The 14,324-nt window shown below is 36.2% G+C and overlaps 1 protein-coding gene across 1 annotated transcript in view; it reads left to right on the top strand.

Annotated features, from left to right (window-relative positions):
• NHLRC2 (NHL repeat containing 2) overlaps positions 1 to 11,554 on the top strand; it is a 50,894-nt gene extending 39,340 nt beyond the window's left edge. Inside the window, exons 8-11 of the mRNA XM_006183494.3 lie at positions 434 to 556; positions 1,515 to 1,724; positions 2,738 to 2,957; positions 7,625 to 11,554. Of these exons, the coding sequence (XP_006183556.1) occupies positions 434 to 556; positions 1,515 to 1,724; positions 2,738 to 2,957; positions 7,625 to 7,881 (810 nt within the window). The 3' untranslated portion in view covers positions 7,882 to 11,554. The remainder of the gene's footprint in view (positions 1 to 433; positions 557 to 1,514; positions 1,725 to 2,737; positions 2,958 to 7,624) is intronic.
• Positions 11,555 to 14,324: the final 2,770 nt, after the last annotated feature.

Raw genomic sequence — 14,324 nt, 5'->3', positions numbered from 1 at the left:
ATAGAATATAAAAAAAACACAAGTAACAAACCATCTAAATAAAGGAAACTGACTCTACTTGATTATATGTAAATGTCAAGGCCTCAGGGAAAAAGGAAGGATGAAATATTGATTACAGAGAGAAGGCGAAAGTGTAGATTAGATTTTTGGCAGTAGGGTGGAAGGAGCACCAGATCAGTAGACTTGACCAGTTCGTGATGTGTAATTTCTGTGAATGAAATTCCTGAACACCACAAATTAATTCATGTTCAGAATTCTATCATTTTTTTCTAGTTTGAATCAAATGCACAGCCCTACTTACATGAAATCAGCCTTTTTCCCCTTTAACTTAGGTAACAGATACAGCCATCTTAATTTTCACTTTGTACTCTAACAAAGCACTGTAAAAAATTTTTAATACGTGCTGTTTCTTTCTTTTTAAAAAAAATAAAAGAATTTATTTGCTTTTGGTGATGTTGATGGAGTAGGAATCAATGCAAAGCTTCAGCACCCACTTGGAGTAACTTGGGACAAGAAAAGGAATTTACTTTATGTGGCAGACTCTTACAATCACAAGGTGAGTCTTGACAGAATTATATAATACCCTGCTTTTCACTTGTGGTATTTAAAATGCTGAAAGATCTGTGAGCCTCCTACAACTGCCACTTTAAAATAGAGGCATAACAGCCTTTGACAACAGTACATAAGCCTTTCTGTTCTTTTCTTGGTCCTTTCTTTGCAAAGAGGATGTGATAGTACTCTGAGCTAGGGAAAGGACTAAGCAAATTCCCTATGGCTATAGCCAAAAATTGTGAATTGTAACCCTTTAAAGCTACTTAGTAAACATGTTCAGTAAATAAGGAGAAGGCAGGTCGCAAGGAAATTAATATGTCAAGTAACAAATGAACATTTTCTAGCTGTTCGCCTAGGTGCTGCAGCTGTTAGCAAATCACTCTGTCTTATTAGCATTTCCATTTTTTGGTCTCTGTTGCATTGACTATGTATTTTTCTTTTTTATAAAAATGAGTGGAAAATTGACAACAACATTTGTAAACTGACTATACTGCAATACAAAAAAAAATCAGTGGAAAATAAATGTTAATATTTTGTGATGAGACTATGATTTTAATATAATTGAAACAGTGGGGAATAATTCAGCTTAACATAAGTAGCAAATCCTCAGCCAGTGTTAGAGGCTCATGAGAAGAAAGTTCAGCTCTGTCCCATTGTAAGGAAAAAGAATAACATTTAAAAAATTTTTTAATTTTTTAAATAATTTTATCAAGATTGTTTCAAGAAGACAAGATGTAACTGGGGATTTTACAGTGTTTACCTCTCAGAATGAAATCTCTCCCCTTAGACTGTAATTTGAGTGTTTGACTTTTTGAGAAGATATGGAAATGACTCTTCTTTCTCTGAGATTTATTAAGAATTCTAACGGTAATCAGGAATTCTCTGACTTGCTTAATCTACTTCTCCAACTACAAACATGAAATTGAGCTTCTGATATATAAATTTTTGTTCTTTCTTTTTAGATTAAAGTTGTGGATCCAAAAACAAAAAACTGTACAACATTAGCAGGAACTGGAGATGCAAGTAATGTTCTTGGTTCCAGTTTTACTGAGTCAACTTTTAATGAACCAGGAGGCTTGTGTATTGGAGAGAATAGTCAGTTATTATATGTGGCAGACACCAATAACCATCAAATTAAAGTGATGGATTTAGAAACAAAAACGGTTTCTGTGGTAAGTAATCTTAAAGGATAAGTTCAAGGACATCATTTAAGAAAGATTCTGAGATCCTCAGCACTGACGGAGGCACTTTTGGTTAGGCCATCTCTGGTGGGGAGAGCGAAACACATAGGGAGGGTAGTAAGTGGGTGCCTATTTCAAGGATATCCTATTATATTTAGAATTAAAATTCCATTTATGCCAAGAGTGTTTGAAAAAGATACTAGAAGTTGGAGAGAATCTGAAGAACTTTCAGGAAAGAGGGGAAAAAACCAGGACTCAGATCTATTTTTAAATGTGTGGACATAATGACATACTACACACACAAACTCTGTGGGTTGGGTTGTTTAATCTTGTTTGTTTTTTTTTTAATGATCCTTAGATTAACATGTAATTTTTGTTTCCTATGATGAATCCATTACCAAGTAACTATTACAAGAAGTTGTAGAAGCCACATTCCTCAAGACATAAATAAGCTCTAATCAACTTGTAAAGATATGGACGTGGTCTCTAATAAGATTTCAGATTACCCCTTAATGTATCACATTTGCCTGGAAAAATGCAATCTTTTTTTTTTTTCTAAAATTGTAGGAATTTCCAAGATACTTAAAAACACAGATTGCCATCCTAAGTGTCATTTCTCTTTGCATAAATCTCTTATATAAGATGAATGACATCTTCTTAGAGTTGGCAATGAAAATTACAAGAGGATGTATATTATATCCACTACATTTAACTTGATAAAGTTTTACTTTAATTTCCTGCTATCTATAAACATATTGGACAGTTAATTTAATTCAGTTTCATTTATAAATGTTGGCAGTCTTTTTGCCAAGATGAAATATTTTTCTGAACCTACAAAATAATCATGAGGAAATCTAAATGCATTCTAATTCAGATTAGAATGGCAATTACGTTTCGTTGACATAGAACCTTGCTTTCGTACTAAAGTCTAAAAACAAGCTCTGTCACTCCACCATTACTGTAAAGTACTTGTACTTTCATAAACAGATTTTCTTGTTTTCTAGCTCCCAGTCTTCAGAGCTGACAGTGCTGTGGTGGATGGCCCATTCTCAGTAGAAAAGCAGAAGACATTACCCAAACTGCCTAAATCTGCTCCAAGCATTAGACTTTCCCCAGTGGCTGCATCTCCAGGACAGACTCTTGAGTTCAAGCTAAAATTAGACCTCCCGTCAGGAACAAAGCTCACTGAAGGGGCACCCAGTTGCTGGTTCCTGTCAGCTGAAGGTATGACAATAATCTTGCATATGTGAATAGTTCATAAGTTCTTGATATTTAATCTTGTAGTTTTTCTCATTTGTTATGTGATACTTTGTAGTTGGGCAGGATTTGAGGGAGGTCTTGTTATTAAAAAAAAAAAAAGGTCCAGATCTAACCCCACTTTCGCAGTTTTCTTTAGTCTTTGAGATCCTTCTTTTATTAAATTAATTATAATTGCTCCCCTTTGCTACTAAGCAAATTTATCACATGAGGCAGACTGTTGTGGTCTCAGAATGATAATTCCTTGAACGTCAGAGATAAAAGGCACCAAAAGACACCATCTGTTCTAAGCCTCTCATTTTATATATGAGGAGACTAATGGCTCAAAGAGATCAAGTGATTCGCTCAAGGGCATGTGTTGAATTAGGTCAAAAGATGGAATCTGAACCCACCTCTGCTGGTTCTTAGTTTAGTGTCTTCCATTATGCTCCTCCATCTCAACTAGCTCTAGGGTTATTAGCCCTAAAAATGAAATTAATTTTTGTAGAGACATAAAATTCAAAGCCACCAATTACACACTTGGATGTTACAAGTTTCCAGACCTTACTCTCACTTTCTGTACTTAACTCATCATGGTTTGTGGACCAGCACCAGTCCTCAGCCCATACTTCGGTGGCACCGTTCTAGAGCATTGCAGCATAAAGGGGTGAAGGAGAGGAGGGGGAACCCACCAAGAAGATGAAGAGTGAATAAGCGAGTAGAAGTGGAACCAAGAGAGTGTAGTCTCCCGGAGCCAGGTGCTTTAAGGAGGAGAGGGTGACCAGCTGTGTCGAGTGCTATTGCTAGAGCAGGTAAGGTAAGGACTAAGAATTGATCGCTGATTTAATGTTACAGTTAATTGATATCCTCAACCAGAGCCGACCAGAGCCATTTCAGAATGATGGAGGAGGTGCCTGATTAGAGCATGTTGAAAAAGGATAGGAGGGGAGGAACTGGAGGAAGCAAATTCAGACAACTCTTTGGGGAGTTTAGCTAAAAAGGAGAAATAGAGCAGTTGCTAGAAAGGGAAAACAGAGTTGAGAGAGCAGCATGTTTGCTATATTGTTGGCGAAGATCAGTAGAGAAGAGAATTGCTGTGTGGTGGGGGTAGGCATCCTTTAGAGCATGGGAGGGCATGGGATCTAGTGCACAAGTAAGTGGAAGGCTGGCCTTTGCCAAGAGTGTGGACGTTGCCACAGTAAGGCGAGAAGGCGGCCCAGCGTGTGACCCAGAGGTCTAGACGGGCACCTGTGGAGGCAGGTGCTTGCGGGAGCTCTTTTCTGAGTGCTCCTGCCTTCTTAGTACATTGGGAAGCACGGCCATCAGCTGAGTGGTGATAGGGGAGAAGGTTTTGGAAGCCTCAAGAAAGAAGAGGGTCAGGAGGGCGGAGGGTGACTGCACGAGGGAAACCCAGTGTGACCGCTCAGCAGTATGAAGGCCGCATTTGAGGCCAGCTGTCGTGAATCAGAAGTCAGGCTGGTCCACGTGGAGGCTGCTTTTCTCCAGCCCAGGTGGGAGCAGGGGAGCAGGAAGCAAATTGACCAAGTGGCTTACTCAGCAGGTCCCCAGAGCCCTGGTTCAGTGTTGATCCTGATTACCACTGTACCTTCCATAGCTGTGAGAGGAACCTCACCAGATTCTAAAGAATTGAATTGATTTTCCCTTGCAGTATGATGCTTTTAAAAACATATTCTTGCTTTTAACTGAAGTAACTTGACAGAGGCTCTTTCCAGTTCAGTTCTTTGGTGGTTTTATTATTATCTTCCACTTTTCCAGACGGAGGCTGCCCAGTAGCTTTATAGAGTTTTCAGTTGCTGTTCATTTTATTTCAGTAGTATCATTAAGACTTGATTTACCAGTTATTAAGCCTGAAGCTGCATTTTCTACTCTAGAGATTCCAAAGGTAGAATTTGAGCCACATTAACTTGCTTACTCCAAAAAAAATGGATGCCAGAGGCATTGCTTAAAAGTACGCCATTCAAGTAGAAGAATAAAACACTGTTGGAGGAGGATGTGTAATCGAATACAGATGAATTACTATGATTAGAATCCAGGCAGAGCCTTTGTCCTCACTCACTAATTTGTGATCTTTTAATCTAAGAACACTTCCTGTTTCAGTCTATTCTCAAAGTATTCAGTTACTGTAAATAATGTAAAGATTTGGATGTGTATGTGTGAATCACAGTGTGAACTTATGTAATCAATTTGTAAGTGATAAGGATAATTGCTTGCCTTATAGCAGTGCTTTCCAGCATCTTTTAACAGAGTGGACAGCCGTTTTAGAGTGGAATACTAGTAGTCCAGAACTAAATTCTGATTTCTCGTCTTCCTCTGTCCCAGTCTCCCACGCTCTTTGACACGTTCTCAGTTTTCAGTTTCCTGCTCAGCTCCTCCTCCCTCATGCCTTCTCACACTTTCCTTTTGTACATTCCCCAGATCCAGGCTTTAGGCCTTCTTACCTTGGTACTTTCTCAGGGCAGCAGCTACTTTCCTGCAACTACCCACTTGGTATCCACACCAAGAGAACAGAGAGGTCTTGCTAGGCTGGCCAGAAGGAACTGCTGGGGTAGAGTTTGCTGGCTCTGGGCTGATTGAGCCTGTGGGGAAACCACCCCCTGCTGCTCCCCACAAAGGAGAGGGCTGAGCCATGCAGTGCTTGAGGATTTTGCAGCCAGCTTTGTGGACAGAAGCGCACTCAAACCCTGCCATTCGTTCCTCCATCCTCGGTAGGTTCAGAGCAGGTCCTCAACTGCCATTGGAACTGTCCATCAGCCTGAAGGTATTACATCAGGTGGAGATCTCACTGTTCATTTCTCTGCGTGAAATTAAAGAGCAGTGTGTTGTTTTTTAAAGTAGGATATTGACATATTAACATCTGTTATTTTAACTCTATTTTGTCAAACACAAGTTAATTAATATTGAGTAATTGTAATGTTAAAGGAAAGTGAAGTAATCTAGAGAGAAAAGTCTTAGCTGTTTTATCACTTGTCCAAGATACTGGCTCCAATTTTATTGTATAGGGACAAATGAGCTTTTGGGCAAGAATTCTAATAATTTAAGGTTTTTAAAAATTATTTTATAGGGTATATTCTAAACCTATGATTAAAAGACATTTTTTCATCTTGGATGGTTATTTAAAGGTAGAAACACTTGATTTTAAACTAAATTTTGGTCTCTATAGTCTTAAAACTGCCAGCATATACATGAAGGAAAGAAGCAAAAAAAAGAAAAAGGCAGTTATATAAAAGCACCACTAGCATATTATGGCTTCACAAATCCTACATGTGATGTTCCTAAGAAATATCTAAAGAAACAGTGTCTATGTTTTATTTCTAGAATTAGACATTAAAATAGCGTAATTTATTATTTTCCTGTTTTCATTGAAAATAGAAGTGCCCCCATTAATGTGCTGTTTAGCAGAATCAAACATTAAAATAAAACATACTTCTTAGCCCAGAAATAAGCAAAGTAGGCCAGAGAATTTTAAAAGAATTATTTAAAAGCTCTGCACTTAAACTCTAAATGCTCACCTTTCACATTCTCCTTACTCTTCTTTGATATATTTTTCTCAAATTTAATTTTTCACTCAACAGAATATTAGAAGCAATAAACTACAGGAGGGATGGAAAGGACCAGTAGAGAGGCAGGTGCTCTAGTCTGTTGGGTCATCCTGAAGTCAAAAGAAAGGGAGAAAAGCTAAAAAGTTGACATAGAATTTCATCACTACTCATTAGATGGTCCAGTTTTTGTACAGATGACCCCAAGTCACTGATAAGTCATTATCGTATTACAGTATATTCTGTTGAAGATGGCAGGAAAGCGCAGCTTTGTTTCCCAAATGCTGACGCTTAATATCTAACCCCCTCGCGTGCTGAATGTTAGTGCAAGATTGTGCTTCCTCAGTATGACATACATGTTCCTTCTGAGAGAGGGGCTGGGTGAAATTAGAGACATTTTAAAAACTTTAATGCTAGAAGGCTTAAAGGTTTTTAGTGGTTTTTAGACTTGTGTTATATAGATAATCTATGTGTTTAAGTCTCAGAAGAGTTTTATGTATTAAAATGAAGTAGATGAAATCTGTTAGTTTTTTACATTAGTCCATCAGGATAATGTATACAGTGTTGCTTTTTTTCAAAAAAAAAATCTGTTTTTATTATTATTATTTTGGGATATTTCAATAATTCATTACCATCTTAACTTGAAAGTCACTGCAGAGTTGTACGTGCCATTTGTATTCCATAGGCTATTTTGTAGTTAGCACGTTATATTCCTAGATACTTTTATCTGGTAAAAATGATCTGTTTTCTCAAGTGTCATATTTATTTCTAGACCTTACTAATAGGTTTCATTTTTAACTCTATATCCACATTTTAAATCTATAATCATATTTGCAGTATTCATCTTGATTTCAGTAAAAATGAATTTATAATTTATTTTACAGTGTTCAAAGGAAGAATTTTGATATCAAGACAATTAGACTGGGAACTTCTTATATCTTACGTTTATGTCCTTCACACAGTAAGAGCACAGTACCTGGCACATAGAGGCTTTCAGTAAATACCTGATGATTGAATGAATCTCCTCTTCATAAGGTTTGTCTAATTTCCTACTTGTCTTCTAATACAGTCTTAATAATTTAGTTTTTTATTTTCTAGGCAACGAATGGCTTCTTCGAGGACAGATACCATCTGGAGAGATAGAGAGCATTTCCAATCAGCCAACCATCTCACTGCAGATTCCCGGAGATTGCTTATCACTTGAAGCCATTCTGTCTATCAGCGTGTTTCTGTATTACTGTAGCGCAGACAGCAGTGCCTGTATGATGAAGGGAATTTTGTTCACTCAGCCTTTACAAATAACCGACACACAGCAAGGCTGCACAGCTCCAGTAGAACTCAAGTATGTATTTTAGCAAGCTGGCTAGTGACCCAGTGCTGTCTCTTCTCCATCCCCACCATCACTGTAATTTATGAAAAGAAACTTTATTTCTGCCTCTGGAAACAAAGAAACTCATTGTTCAGTTCTAGCAACTGACATTAAAATAAAGCTATGCTCCTTATTTATTTATTATAAACAAATTCTTTCATTCTGGCTGTGTACCAGCTGAGTCACTGACCGATGATTTGAACCATGATTCTGTAATCTTTGCTGCTATTTGGCACAAGACTTAAGACCACATTATAGGCTAGAATACTATCATGAGATAATGTGCAGTGAATACTGGTAACAATAATGATACCAAATATTTTAACTAACCTTTTTACCTTTATTAATATCAAGCAGCACATATGAACGTGTACATTTCACAGTAACTTTAAACAGAACTTAAGATGCAGTCTGTGTGTTGGTTTAGGGACATCTGCCATTCAAGGCATTAGGTCTGTTTTAAGCCAAAAAATGGTCTTTCTATCATAGTAGAAGCTTAAAGACTACCTAGGTGATAAATATATTCTTTACTCTCTTCTGCGGTTTTCTCATTTGAGATATATTTAAAACAGAATTGTAATCTATTTTTTTTATAAATTATTTACTATTTTAATATCCCATTATTAATGGTATGTTAAATATTCTGTATGTTTCTATACAGAAAAGGTTAAAGTCTCTAAGGACATACAGACTCACTCCTTTATTTTTTCTAACTGAACACAGTCTTACCAGATAACGATGAGTCCACAGAAATACCATGCCTTTGAAGGAGAAAGGGACTAGGGACACATTACTGTCTGTGATACCACTTCATGATAAAGAACTGTGACAGCTGAGTTTGATATAAATGGGTATGTATGTTATCTTAGAAATGCACATTTCAGTTGAAGCAGTAAGTGCAGATTTGTGGGGTTTGGGGCTTTTTTTGGTCCCCATATTCAAAATTTAAATTATGATCATTTATTGTGATTTTTTTTTAAGAAGTTACTGTTAAGCATTCAAAGTGAAAATTTCAGTGTGAAGCACGTTCATGGTGTTAATGTGTATAGTATATCTTAATATATTACTTTGAAATATCCAGTGATTTGAGGACACTGTTTTTGGTAGTTTTTTTAACCTTTAAAGAAGTAGTCAGCAGGAGATATTGAAAGGTTCTTTTATTATCATAATTTCTCTTTACAACTATTTTAAAAGCCTGTGCTTATTTTTACTAAAACTGATTCAACACGTTTGTGGTTTAATGAGCTTACAAGATTTTAAAAACAACAGGTGAATCATATTTATTCAGTAAATATTTATAGACAATATAGCATAATATGCCTTCCCCCTTCAAAAACAGTGCTCCATTTGACGGGTAATTTTTTAAGCATGATCATCTGCCCATTGCTTTATATTTTTTGGAAATATAATTTTGAACGTGCTATTCACTTCTTTTATTCAGGTTCCAAAATCTGAAGTAAGACAGTACATAGGTCATGACTTTCATTTAATTTGCAGCATGCTAACACTGTTTTTAAAGAGAAATGTAACGTTAAAAATAATTCTTTTTAAAATCATATGTAAGTACCTCAAACCTTTTCTCTCCATAAAAAAATATGTTCTATAATAAAAGGATGTATAACATTAATAGTCTCTTTTATGGAGAGCAAACCATAGTCATTTTTTAATCTCATCTGATTATTGTAGTTCTCATTTCCAGTTGGACAGGATGAGAATAGTTTGGCTTGATTTTTTTCCTATTAAGGACGTAAACAGTTCTACTCTCAGTAAGAAGTATATACAATTCTAACTTGCTAATTCAAGAATGCCTGGTAATTATTTATTCAGTATTATACACATAAATACAGTATGTATTTCCATGTACATTAAAACCCAAAAATACTTCTTAGAGTCAATTAATGTTCCCTTTGTCTAGATAGAGCTTTAGGTTAGTATTATTAAGCTTATGCTTTTCTTGATTTTCAAAGTATAGTTTTATTGAACATTCTTATTCTTACCCAGCCACCAGTCTGCAGTGTTTTTTACATTCAGAATATTATTTGTATAAAGTGGTATGATTTTTTTTGTAAATCATACTAAGCAATATAAATAGGCTCCTAGAATTTATGACTAACTTAAACTTCTCACATAAGAGGAAGTGCTAGAAAGTTTATTTTTAAAAACTTCTTGATTCCTGTCTGACTTCTGATTTCTATAAGAACTTCTGCATTTTTTAACTTTTTAACTTTCGCTCTTCTTCATACATCAATTACTATGGCCAGTGACAGTTTAAAAAAGAGTAAGATCTTGGTGTTAGTCACCGTTACCAAAGTGCCACTAATGTGGCATTATACACCCTTAGACATAATACCTGGAACCTTTGCCCTACGTTATTCTGCTGGTTTGTCATTTTTTTCCACCACTGTGTATGATATTTCACAAATGGCAGAATTTCCTTTTCTGAATTTATGCTCAGGATTGATACAATCTCTGAAAAGAACTTCGCTTATCTTGAATATGCTGTGTCAGCCAAATATTTAACCTATTCACAAGAGAAAATTTTACAGTTTAACCACTGGTAAGTGTAACTTTGGCAAAGTTCAATGACTAAACAATTTTCTCTAACTATTCTAATAATATATTTAGCTATAGTGTTAATCAGGCCTGAAGAAAGCAATAAATCTTAACTCAGCCCCATAATATAAGCAGATGAGTGTATATATATGTGTGTATGTGTATATATACTTACACAGATACAAAGATCAACTCAATTTCTCACATAGCCAATGTACTTCGGAGCTAGTACCACTGAAATAAGTTACTCTGCTTGTTTTCCCATAGTTGAAAAATCTGAGAAGATACTAAAAATACATATCTCTGTAATATAATAATTTTCTGCTTGCCCAACATTTAGTTTTTATCTGCCAATTAAAAAGACTTCAGTCTAGCCATTATATTTGGCATCATGTTGAAGAATAATCACCAAAAACGAAATTTCATAGCTCACAAATTGCATAAAAATATATACAGAGGGGCTGTGTCAATGGTGGACTGTGAATGATAAAATTGTGAATATTTTTATTTTCTATTTTTCTGTATTTTTTTTAAATTGAGCAGTGTGTTATTTTAAAAAAAATTAGGGATGTGCTTTAAAGATTTAAAATGAACTGAATAGCCAGCACTTGTTACATAATACATTTTCTGGGGTCACTTTATTACCAAAGATCAGAACACAGTGTCAGAGCTCTGATCTGCCAGTTTTCTCTTTAGTGTGATTTGGTGGAGACAGAAATGATTATGGCTTCTTCTGCTGGAGTTTTATTCTGTGATGTAGTGTAGTGTTTATGAGCACAGACCTTACAGTTACTTGGATTCTAACTGTATAAAATGGGGCTCCTATACCTGCCCTATGGGGTTGCTGTAAGGACTCAATGAAATGATGTTTGTATAGCAATTAGTAATTAATGAAACTGCTAGTTACTGGCTTAGTTATAATGATAATAATTTATGATCGCTAAATACATGGCTTCACATTTTCTTTTTAACTGCATTTTCTAAAGGAAACTATTTCTCTACCAACTGTTTGCTATGTTAATATTGTCCATAGAATTGGGATTCAAGAAGAGAAATACAGTTCTATAATAGACATATTACTATTTTATAAATGATGTTATAAAGAAGCATACCTACAGTTTTATTTTTTAAAAGTTGAAGACCTAGAACCATGAAATAAATTTCCTTTGAGAGGGTCCAGACATACTCACCCTAAACCACATTCCTGGAACATACTCTCATGGTGCTTTACCAAATCTTCAAAGTGCCTTCATGCATTTTGTCTCATTTGAGCTTCAGAGTAACCTTATGAATCAGACAGGTAGATCTTATGTCCATCTTACAGATGAGGAAGCAGCGTTAGAACGCTGGCTACATACCTTAGAATCAGAGCTCCCCGGATAATGTCCTTGCTGGAGTGGTGCCTGGCAGAAGCAGTTGCTCGGCCCATTTTGTTGAATGACTAAAGGCTGGTGAGTAACAGATCTTTTATTTGAACGTAGATCTCCTAATTTCTAGCTCTATTCCTAGATGTAGAGTGAAAACAAACTATGGGATTAAGAGTACTTACTTTTGTGAACGCTTTCTTAAGCCTTTGCAGGATTTAAATAGAGGAGTAAGAATAATAGCTAAACTTACTCAGTGCTTACTGTGTGCCTGGCACTTTCCTAAGTGCTTTCTGTCTATTAACGAACTTAATCCTCACAATCAACTTATGGGGAAGGTCCTATTTATCCATATTTCCCTGATGAGGAAACAGACACAAAGAAGTTGTAAGCAGTTACACCAGCATAATTGAGATCACGCATTTAGGAATGGCCAAGCTTGGATACATCTGCTCAACTACCTGGCTATGCTGACTGTCTCTCAAAGTATTTTTTTTTAAAGCATAAATCTTCCATAGTTATATATAGTAACTAATCAACCCAAAGAACCCAAAAAGTCCTATGATGATTGTTTTTGAAATTTAAAGTAAATCCATTTAATTAAATTAACTTTTTGGACTTTTTATTATACATACTTAATCTTCAGGGTTTGAAACAGTCTGTATAATTGTTTCCCAGAAGATTTTATGTACCATTCTTTCTTAAATTCAGATATTATCCATAGTTTTTCTTGGCAGAGGGATGTATTAAAGAATTAAATGGCTTTTCAGTGTTAGTTCCAACAATGCTATTTTAATTGGTCATCAAAAGGTAATTATAAGACCTTGTCATAAGTGTAACTGAATTCTTAGCACAGGACTGTTTCAAACCCTAAAAGCTTATTCAAATTTAAGAAAATTTTAATAACCAAAGTGAGCTCTCAAAACATATTATTTGGCCAGTCTGTTAACACACACATATAAAGCTGTCTGCCTACTTGCTTCATAACTAACACTGCAGTATGTAGACCTGACACCACCCCATCCCACCCCCCGAGACTCAAATAGCTGCAATTCTATTTTTTTACCAAGTCAACCTATTATTCCAGCTTTAGGTACTATTAAAAGGAATGAAGTCAAATGCTGTATACCACTGATTGCGATTCATAACCATCCAGATGCAAGAATGTAAACATCTTTTCATTTAAGTAGTTTGCTAGTTTAAATAATTAGAGTTTGTTAATATAATCCCGTTACTGAAATCCATAAGGAAATTACATCGACTTAAAAAGGTAATGATACTGTCATAGTTTAGAAGTAGAATTCACTGTTAATCACCAAGGTTTCCTCCTTTTCCTCCTCCTCCTCCTCCTATGGTACGTTATTTAAATGAAGGCTTCACACTAACCGTAAGTCACTCTTTTGTCCTGAATAATTAAAAGTTTGCTTTTTTCTGTTTCCTGGCAATAAGGTAATAGAGAGCATGGCATTAAAAATTAGACGCTGGACAAGTCTCCACTGTGTATTCCATGACCAACAAACCATGGCCCTTTCACGTATGCGTAGACTGCAGCTCAGCTAGCCTGGCGGCCGGCCTGACACGGCCTGGGAGAACAGAGCAGGAGGCAGCACAGCCAGCGTCTTGGATCACATCCCCTCCGCTCCTTAGTGTGCTGATTTGGTTTAACTTTTTTCAGAGGTTAGAGCTGCAAAGTGAAAACTCCAGATGACTTGTGGAATTGTTTGCCTAGCTATAGTTACTTGTCGTTTGGTGTGTCCTCTTCCTCACTGGCACGTGGCTGTCAGGTGGACCAAAGGATGTTTTGTTCTATTGAAACCCCCATGAGCAAAAGGAAAGAATTGCAGGTATTTCCAGCTCCACTTCCCAGCCTGTACCAACAACCATATTCCAAAAAGTACAAAACAGTCACTACGGAGCACTGAGCAACCACAGGCTGAAAGGTACTCGTGTAGCCGGCAGGGCATGGTGTGAATTCCTTCCTCTTGAAGCAGCAGTTCATAGACCTGGTGATTTTCAGTAATACAGAGTTAAGCAAAATGGTCAGATATTTAATAAGTTAGATGGACAAACAGCATTTATTACCTTTTGCTTTTAATATACTTGGTTACATATTTACATTTGAAATAAAGTAAAATGAGACCTCATAATACTGAGAGGAAAAAAAAATCAGCCCTCAGATTCGAATAGGACCAGTTTAAACAGTACTTTTGATTCTTTAGTGTGCTATGTGCTCATGCAAAGTTAAGGTCTACAAGGCAGAACAGCTGATAAATTGTAATGAAGGGTAAAAACAGGCGTGGTCCTTTCTGAAAACGAAGCAGGGCTCCACCTTGGAATTATCTGCTATTTTTAGAATTTGTAGTCATTATCCTTAGCCCGGCCAGAAATATAATCATTCTGTGAGCATGTGCGGGAGGGTCTACCTGTTGTGTTCATTACGCTATTCAAAACACTTAACAAGTGTGTGTATGTGTAGAGATGGAATGTATTGTTCCCACATGCCTCTGCCATT

The sequence above is a fragment of the Camelus ferus genome, chromosome 11 (genome assembly GCF_009834535.1).
Source record: "Camelus ferus isolate YT-003-E chromosome 11, BCGSAC_Cfer_1.0, whole genome shotgun sequence".
Classification (NCBI taxonomy): domain Eukaryota; kingdom Metazoa; phylum Chordata; class Mammalia; order Artiodactyla; family Camelidae; genus Camelus; species Camelus ferus.
Note: the sequence above shows the minus strand (reverse complement) of the source record. Positions and strands in the feature narration are given on the sequence as shown.